Source organism: Apodemus sylvaticus, chromosome 12 (genome assembly GCF_947179515.1).
Source record: "Apodemus sylvaticus chromosome 12, mApoSyl1.1, whole genome shotgun sequence".
Taxonomy (NCBI): Eukaryota; Metazoa; Chordata; class Mammalia; order Rodentia; family Muridae; genus Apodemus; species Apodemus sylvaticus.
Window position 1 is genome coordinate 59,048,604 of NC_067483.1, and position 9,829 is coordinate 59,058,432.

At 46.8% G+C, this 9,829-nt stretch overlaps 1 protein-coding gene across 1 annotated transcript in view; it reads left to right on the forward strand.

Moving 5' to 3' along the window:
* Niban1 (niban apoptosis regulator 1) overlaps positions 1-5,470 on the forward strand; it is a 153,080-nt gene extending 147,610 nt beyond the window's left edge. The window contains exon 14 of the mRNA XM_052200216.1: positions 844-5,470. Within this exon, the coding sequence (XP_052056176.1) occupies positions 844-2,015 (1,172 nt within the window). The 3' untranslated portion in view covers positions 2,016-5,470. The remainder of the gene's footprint in view (positions 1-843) is intronic.
* Positions 5,471-9,829: the final 4,359 nt, after the last annotated feature.

Consider the following 9,829-nt stretch of genomic DNA (forward strand, 5'->3'; position numbering starts at 1 on the left):
CTGACCAGGAATCCCAGGCGATGGGGAGGGCAAAGGCATTGATGTGGTGTGCGCGCACAGGCCACAGACAGCCTACCGCAGACATGTCTTAAGTTGGAAGATGATTCTTCTGCACAGCCTCCCCTCTGCCTGAAACTCGCTGTAAGATGACGTCTGTTAGAGCAGGACACTAGTGCCGATGGGCCCTAGAGGCTCTGTCTCCGCTAATACCTGCTCCTGGTTGAAGTTGGTAAACACTACAGCCCTGCACAGAGGCCTGTGGCTGAATTGTCAGGCCCTGTCTCTGTGCTGTTACTTTCTGTGTTCCTCCCCGTGCCTTTGAGACTGAGGTAGGTTCATATAAATGCTCACCTTGATCACTCCAGGCCAAACAAGAGCTTTCTCTTGACTGGATGCTTAGCCCTGAATCCCCACTACCGACAGATGAAGCAAGGAAGTGCAGGGCCTGCACCTGTCCTATTGGAGTTCCAAACTAGCCACCCGTCTTAGCAGCTGGTGACACCCATGAATAGGATAGCCTTGGAGACTTTGAACTCTTTAAAAGCAGAGGCTTTATTTTATTCTCTGCACTGGGGCTGGTCTCAGGTTAGATGCCTAGCAAGTGTTTCTTGATTGGAGAACATTTTCCAATGAACACTACCCAAGATTCGGAGTCTGGAAAGTTTGCAGGTTTTGATCATCAGGAATGGCTACCTGTAAGAGGGTGGGCATAAGATGCTTCTTGAAACTGAGAGTTCGGGAAGCCAGAGGAACCAATGGGAATGATTGGCTTCTGGGTACCATCGGAAAATCCAGGTTTACTGGGCAGAGTGCTGATACTGATGTTTTGTTTTCTGGTCTCAGTGATAACAGAGGCAGCTATCTTGAAGAAGCACAACTTATTTGAAGATAACATGGCCTTGCCTAGTGAAAGTGTGTCCAGCCTGACAGATCTCAAAACCTCCACGGGGTCCAACCAGGCCAGCCCAGCCAGAAGACTGTCCGCCATTCTCCCAGGAGCTCCAGATAATGAGGCCCCAAGTAATGAAGTGTTCCAGGAGCTGGAGGAAAAACAGCAGCAGCCTGGGGTGCCTGGATCACTGGCCAGAGAAGAAAGTACTTCTCTGTGCATCTCTGGGTCCAGCCCTCCTTCAGGTGGGGATGGGCAGGTGTCTGCGTCCAGTGTGGATAACTCTGCTGGGAGCCCTCTCACTGCACAGGAGAACCCTGCAGGACCCGTCAGCTCACACTTATCAGAGGTAGACGTTGGGGAGACCCTTAAAGATGAAGAAGCGACCTGCGAAAGGTCAGAGTCTAGCACCGTGCCCGGGTCCCTGAAAGAACTGAAAGAGTTGTTGACCGTGACGGTGTCTGTAGAGTCTGCCCCAGGGGTTGAAAATGATACACACAACGGGACACCTGTTCCCGGGGAAAATAACAGAGAAGAAGAAAGCCTGATCCACCCGGAAGCTGAAGCTGAAGCTGGCCACCCAGGCGCCATCCAGCAGGACAGCTGTGAAGAAAGAGAAGTCACGGAGAAGCAGGCCCATCCTACGCCTTTAGAAGTGGAGGCTCCTGGGGTGGACTTGGGGACATTGCCAGAGGGTGGAGGCTCTGCCTCTCAGTCCACCAGTGGGGGGCTCACTGAGAACACCAGCTTTCTAGTCCCCATAGAGGAGCCATCTGAGGCTCAAGGGCCCGCTGAGGAGGTGCTCCCAGCCACAGTTTCCACACAGGACAGCCCCCAGGTGGGAGGTGAGGCTGTGCTTTCTTTGACAGTCACACCTCAAGAAGATGCCACGTTAAGTTCTAACGGCATCTGTCCCTCGGAGAGGAATGAGGTGCTTCAGGTTTCCGAGGATCAAGAAGTCCCGGGAGGGAATGCTAGCCCAGCCCTTGCTATGGATACAGAGCAAGTCAGTGCTGCCCATGCGCATGCGTGCGAGTGGCTGGTGGAGGATGCCCTGAGCACTGACACCCTAGCGGTGCATGATTGTGATGTGAGCTCTCCAGGGCAACCCTCAGAGGAGTGGTAGAAACGGGTTGCCAGTTGTTTCTCTTTTAAAACTGTCAGTCAACGGGTCTTAGTTATGGGTATCCTTAGGGGGCTGCATGCTATAAAAATTATGAAATATTTCTTTAATTTGAACGGCGAAGCCAGAGGAAATGTATAGAGGGCATGAGCACTGAGCTGTCTTTGGGGAGCTGAAGTGCTCCCTATGAATGATCACTTTAGCATTTTAATAGAAATAGGGTAGGAGAAGTGGAGCATTGTGAAAAGCAGTTAAAGGGGCTCCAGAGAGGGGGCGGGGTAGGAGCGGGAAATGACACCTCAATATTCTCTTCACTGAAACGGGGTAACACGTTTTGAACTGCACTTTACTGCATTTTAAGCAGGCGTGTGAAGGAATCCAGCCTCGGCACCCGCTCAGTCAGCTTTGCTGTCTCTTTTCCATAGTCAGGCTACAAGAAAGAGGAAGTGACGAAGCAGGCATCCCTGTCCTGTCAAGTACCCAGAGCCAGTCACAGCTGCTAGGTCTCAGGTGACACAGAGCAGAAATCCAAGGAGGAAGGTCTGTGGAACTATCTAGACCTGTTCCTAATCCTGCCATCATCAATTCCTTGTTGGTTAATTTTGTTAGCTTATATTAATTAATCACCTTTTAAGGAAATACAGATGGGGCAAGAAATTTCATTGGCACAAATTAGCCTTAGGCTATACAAAGTGCTTGGCTAAATTTTCTAGCTCAAAACCTACGGATTACACAGACATTATTTGAACAACTACAGCATGCTCTGTTAGTCACAGTAATAAACAAAAGACCAGGTGCTTTGCTTCATATTAATTAAAAGGCTCACGAGAACTTAGTCTAGAAGAAAAGAGTATTTATTCCAATTTTTAAGTTTTAAACCATGCTGGCTTTCACTCTTCCCATTCACACGGTCCTGGTGTATTCGCAGAGGGAGGGAAGGAATTGATGAATGAAGGAAAAAAGGAATGAATGAAGCCATTCAAGTTTACCAAAGACTTTACCAATGTAGAATTTGTTTGCCGGTCGGTGGTGGCGTGCACGCCTGTAATCCCAGCACTTGGGAGGCAGAGGCAGGTGGATTTCTGAGTTCGAGGCCAGCCTGGTTTACAGAGTGAGTTCCAGGACAGGACAGCCAGGGCTACACAGAGAAATACTGTCTCGGGGGGAAAAAAAAAACCCCAAAAAAAGAGAGAGAGAGAAATTGTTTGATCATTCAACAAATTGTTTTCTTGAGTTCTCTATCAGCACTCAGTCTGGGGATACCATGATGCAAAGACCAGCGTTCCTTCTTTCTGAAGGAAACAGAAAGAAATTCACCTCTAAAATAGATCACAAGCTGTGAGGGTCAGAGGGTCAGTGTAAGAGATGAATGCGCTCAGTCGCAGTAAGAGGTAGCTCACTTTGAGAAAAGGCTCAGACCGTTCCCTGAGTGTTTCAGTCCCAGGCCTCGGACTGGCTTCTTCTCCATTCCCGTATCTTAACATCAGAACCTCTCACGTTGGCTCCGGGGTTGGTTTTACTCCACGCCATCAAGCCCCTCCTCAGAGAAGTTATCCCACACTTAGCCCGTTTAAGCGGGAATTAAGCTATCTCCCTCCCCACCCCTCCCACAAAGACTCTCTGAGACTTCTAAGTCATAGAGGATGAGCACCCATCACGCCAGCGTGGTCTCAGATTGAGTCATTTCACCTTTTCTCAGAAGGTTCGCCTCCTTGTGTCCCTGAGACAGCCCACGATTAAGTGAGGAAGATGAACCGGCCATCTCACCAGTGAACGAGGAAGGGAGAGCCCGTCTCCTGTGCTCCCTGCTTACCCTTTACCGGGCCTTCAGCATGGTGCACCAAAATTATGTTCACTTCCACAACCTCCTCCTTCCTTCAAGGACTGAAACTGGGGATTAGTCATCGCTTGTTCTTTCTGCTGGAAACCCAAGACCTTGAATAATGGCTTCCTGCTTGCCAAGTAACCTCAGCATCCCAAGGCCTAGGATAAGAGCTGACAAGTTCTATGCCACGCTGAAAATGTGGGAGCTGGGCACCTGGCACGCTGCCATGCAGGGGTTATTTGGGCCTCGCTTTTAGGCAGGGAGATGATTCTAATTAAGCTTTCTGATCCTGTTGAATCTTCCCATAAATAAAGTCCAAAGCTGAAGAGGCAGATAGCCCAAAGGCCATCAGGATGCCCAATACGGCAGAGAGAGCAGCGTCTAGCCCCACAAACACTACCCTTCTTCCTCAGAGAGCCACGGCTATCATGGAGGCCCAGCTCCTGCCCACCCCACTCCAGAGCCTCTCATCTCCCCCTCCCGCCTTTGCTCACCCCCTGTACCCCATGAGAAGCTGAGAATAAATGAGGGTTCATGTCACTGAATTAGCTGGATGAGTGTTAGTGCCAATCCAGAAAGCCGGAGAGGAGTGGGCCCTAAGTAGCACCACTTGCTAGAACACACCAAGCACACACCCATCCATATTTCACACAACCAAGGTCTCCAAAACAGGCAAGACAGCTGTGACACGGCAACACAGACAGGGACCCTGCAGTGCACTAAAATAGTCTCTGTGTGTGGTAACGTGTACAACGCTTGTCTTGCTTTTCATAGGTTTGTGTGTGTTCTACTGTTTCCATGGGGGAGCAAGGTGCTTGTGATCTGAATGGACAATCTCTGCCTTGGGCAAAACTCTTGTAGACTCCTGGTTCATGGCCAAATCTCCAGGACTTTAAACTAGTTCTGTTACTTACTGACCTTTTACAAAGAGATTTTCCTTGAAAAAAAATGACTTGTTCCTGGTAACTTGGCACAGTGTATGAAATTATGCGGTAGCCCCCAACTCACACACACACAAACACACACACACACAAACACACACCACATTTAAAAAGGCACCACATTTAAAAAGGCATTTTGAAGGCTACAAGATCAGATTCTAGTATCTTTTTCAGAGAGTTTGAGTGTGAAGAATTATTCTATGTATTCTCATGCTTGCCTTTGTAGTTCTTATTAAAGAATTCTGACTTCTGTGGATTTTATAGTTTTCCCAGACAAAAGTGATTTTAATATGTTCTTTCTGTAAAGTGTTACATGAGCTGAGGGCATGGTTTCAGGTGCAGCCCTTGCCTAGCGGGCTGGAGGTCCTAGTCCAATCCCCAGGTGGTAGTTGGGGGAGGGGAGGCTACGTGATGTATGTGAGCTATGCTGAAGAGTCATTCCAGTATGGGGGAAGGTTTGACATCATCGTCATAGACCATAATATGGTTTCACAATGTGAAAATGCCTTCTCGGCCATAGACACACATGACTAGGGATTTGCTTTCTGAAGTCTGGGATTTGGGGGAAAAGAATTCCACACTGTGATTTCATTTTTGCATTCACTATACAAAGCAAGTAAACTAAGACCATGTTGTAACCATGTATTTACTCTGCCAAGTGCCTTTATGCCAATAAAACATTGAGCACTGAAGGGCTGTCCAGATACCTTTATTTAGAATGGGGCTGGCTTCATCTTTTAAGCAAATGTCACACTGGAGCTGCAGGGGCAGAACTTGGCGGTGGCGAGTGGCTCCTGCTGGCCCCAGGGACTGGCTTCTCTTGTTTTGGGGGGAGGAATCCACTGGGGCACGACTTAATGTCCAATGAAATTCTGCTTTGATAACACACATGCTTATTTTTCAAGGAATTGGATTGCATCCATAATCCAGCAATGGGCAATTACTCTTGATATAGTTGGACAGCTGTTCAAACTGAAGTTATATTTTCAGCGGGCGAGACTAAGTAAAACATTCCTTCCTTCTGTAATTATAAATAAAACGGTGTTTACTTACTAACATTCACAGTTGCTCATTTATCTGTGAATTTGCTCTTCCAAAAAAATAGTCACGGTGTATCTCCTTGATACAGGCAATGGTATAGAAACACAAGAGACTGCAGTAGGCTGGACCCTTGACACTGTTAAGCTCAAATTCTCAGGGTGGGGGAGGGGGTGAGTGGGGGGATGGGGGTGGGAGGGGATGGGGTGGGAGGGTAGGGGGGAGATATAACCAGGGGGAACCTAGAACACACATTTGTGTCCTCTAATCACATAAACTTCATCTATGATGACAGTCCTAGATCTGCACCAACAACTTAATTCAGGAGAAAAAAATGCAGAGGGGGAATCAAGGACATTGGGGATGGGAGGCATTCAAGATGGCTGATAGGTCATCGCTCCTTTCCCTTTGCTGACCAAGCTTCCAGTATGTGAAGGTCACTGAGAGCGGCCACTCCAGGATTTGTGCATAGTGACACTAACAGATGGGAGTTGACTTAAAACTGTTTGTACCTCCTTCTTAGAAGAGCTGGCCATTGAGTGAGAGTGACTTAGGAAGGACAGGTGGAGGTCTAGGAGGGGTCACTTGGATTTGCCTCTGCTTGGACAACTCCGTCTTTGTCACATTCTTCACCTATTGGAAGCATCTGACTCTCCTCCAACTGGCCAATTCCTCCTCCTCCTCCTCTTCCCTCCTCCTTTTCTTCTTCCTCTTCCTTTTCCTCTTCCTCTTCCTCCTCCTCCCCCTGTTGTTGTTGTTGTTGTTGTTGTTGTTGTTGTTGTTGTTGTTCTTCTTCTTCTTCTTCTTCTTCTTCTTCTTCTTCTTCTTCTTCTTCTTCTTCTTCTTCGTCCTCCTCCTCCTCCGCCTGAAAGAGTCTGGACACATCAGAACATACCCTCTACTGTGTTCCCATACCACTCAGCATTATTTTCTGAACTTTGACCCTGTTCTACTCACCTACTTGTGGTCATCCTCTCTCACTCCACCGCAGCCATCTGATTTCCCTCTGCCTTTAGGGAAGGGATACTTCAATTTGAGTCCTTGTGTCTCTAGCAGAGCAACATGCTTGCACATCGAAATGTTCAACTCTTTTAGTTCTTCCAGTTCAACACACTGGAAGAATGAATTGATAAAGACCCTCCATCCCAGATGGAGACAAGAGGAGACAGGGCAGATGATGTCCCTTCCACACAGGGCTTCAGATGCTAGCAACTTTTTATTCATACATCCTTGATCTGTATTCTCAATATTTTTGTCCTACTGTTGTGTTAACAAAATAACCATGTGTGTGCACACTCAAATGTCTAGTAGGCCGAACAGCCAAGCCAGTTTAAAAAAAAAAATCAATCTAATGACTATAAACCTAGTTTTCACGGTAGTAGAAAGCCACTACTGGATTTTCCTAAGGTCTCTTGGATGTGAACTATCCAGAAAGGTTAGGAAGTTCCCCTTGTGGTATAATTAGGTCTTCAAATGGTGGTGGGCAGCAATGCTGTCAGGCCAGCGCTCCTCTTGGAGCTGAGCAGGGAAGAAGTTACAGTTGCTGCTTTGCAGAGACTTAGAGGGAAAGGTGTCCCAGAATTCCCTTGTGTAGCCCTTGCCTAGGCTCTTCTAGAAGCTGTGTCTCCTGGGCGCGCTGCTCTGGACCTCCTGCGGACTCGGAGGGGCTCCTGCTTTGTGCGAAAGCCGTGTGTTATTCCTGTTTTGTAAAGTCTTGTAAGAAAGATTGAGATTTTTGAGTCAGGCCTGGTGGTGCCCCACATATTGGGGAATCAGTCAGGCCTGGTGGTGCCCCACATATTGGGGAATCAGTCAGGCCTGGTGGTGCCCCACATATTGGGGAGTCAGGCCCGCTGGTGCCCCACGTATCGGGAGACCCAGACAGGAAGATCACTTGAGTGTAGAAGATGAACTGTATGAGCAACAATGAGACCTGAGACCTCCATCTTCAAAGAGAAAATTAAAAACAAAACCAACTGCTCCTGGCAGCTTATGCTGGGTAGATGGAAACAGGGGAATCAAAAGTCCAAGGGCATTCTCCACTATGCACTGAAGTCCAGCTTGACGCCTGTGAAACCCTGTCTGTACAAAAACGACTTAAAAACTTAATAAAAATGAAGATATTTGCTTAGTTAAGGTTTAAGATATTTTAAAGATATCTTTATTTTATATTGTGTTTGAGTGGTTTACTTGTATGTATGTATATGCAGGTACATATGTATGTCCAGTGCAGGTGGAGGCTCTGGGTCCCCTGAACTGGAGTTAGGGACAGCTGTCAACTGCTATGTGGGGTGCTGGGCACTAAACCTGGGTCTTCTGTAAGAGCAGAAGCTGCTCTTAACCACTGAACTATATCTTTAGCCACCAAAAATATTTTCAAAATAAGAGGCTTCCCTCTGTAACTACGCAACAAAATTAATGTTGCTGCTACACTGTGAGGTTAATTAGAAGACAATCAGGAGTTATGGCAAATGTGTTTATCCTCTTGAGACCAATGACAAAACACCTGTGACAGATGCACTTTATAATTTCAGACATGGACATGTTTGCCTGTAGCAACTAATCATAGTCTTTAGAAAAGGCAGTCATCTGTGGGGGGATAACTTTAAGTATATACCTCATTTTTTAAAGGAAGCTCTTTTTCCCCCTCTCTAAATCAGTAGTTCTCAACCTTCCTAATGCTGTGGCCTTTTAATACAGTTATTTGTTATTTTGTTGATACTGCCTTTTGCTACTGTTATGAATCATAATGTAAATATCTGATCTGCAAGAGGAAATCTGACAGGCTACCCCTGTCCACAGGTTGAGAACCCCTGCTGTAAATTAAAGCAACCTCCTTGCCCCAAAAAAGTTAGCTAGAAACTCAGTTCCCTGACATCAAACACAGACCTTACAATGTTTACCTTGTGTGGTTATCATTCCTTATTCTTTGTAATTCTAGTCTCCAGTCTGCAAATACCCATTCTCCTTCACTCATTAATGTGTGAACCCCAGTTCTTCAAAGCACTCAAGACTGATGCTGCCCTTCCCTACTGTTTAAAACTTGGTTTGGAGACCTATACGATTCTACCTCTTTGTGTGGTGCGAGGGCCTCACGTGTGCTAGGCAGGCACTCGATCATGGAGGGACGTGCCTAGTCCTGATTCCACATGTTGGACATGCCATGGAACCAGCTATTTTCTTCCCTTTCCATGGGGATGCTCATGGAACTCATGCCGTTCCCAACACCTCCAAGCTTCTGGTCTGTGTATTCACTCAGCTGTTACTGCTGGAAGCACTGGCCTTGGTACTAAGTAAGTGCAACTAAAACATTTTAACCAGTTCTGTGTTTTGACGAATAACAATAACCAGATGGACAGCTATAGCTGCCTTTGGCTACTTGGTGGGTTCTTCTTTCTTCGATCCTTCTTCACCCCTTTTCTTCAACCCTTTCAACTCCCTCACACTAGATAAGAGAGGAAGGAAAAACAGAGGGGAGAGAGGAAAGAGATCTTTGAATAAACTTAGAGGTTAGAAAGGAGGTGACATTATCGTTAGACTGTTTCCTGATGATTAGGGGATGCAAGTTCCTTGGGGAAAGTTTGATCTTTACTATCAGGATATTTAGTTTTTTGTTTTTTCTTTGTGCATGACTATTTAACAAGCCGCAACCAACAATGCACCCCACCTCTGTTGGCCCTAGCATCTATGTACCCTCTGAAAAGTCCCCAGAATTCCAAAGGACACACAATTGCAGAAACTGTCTGCAGCTGGTAAAGTCATGTACGTGCTCGAGCACGAGGCAAATCACAGTCAGCTGCTGTGGACAGTCTGAAGCAGCCCCATGTCCCACACCCAGGATTAAAATAAAGACATAAGAGTTATGCGTTGTTTTAAAGAAGCAAAAAATTCCAAAATTGTCACTACAGACAGCTTTTAGAGGAAAGAGCTTTGTATAAATGCCTAGCAACAGTCAGCGGATCATACACTCACAGGGAGGGCGTGTGTGGCTTCATCCAGTGGAGTGCGGCCCA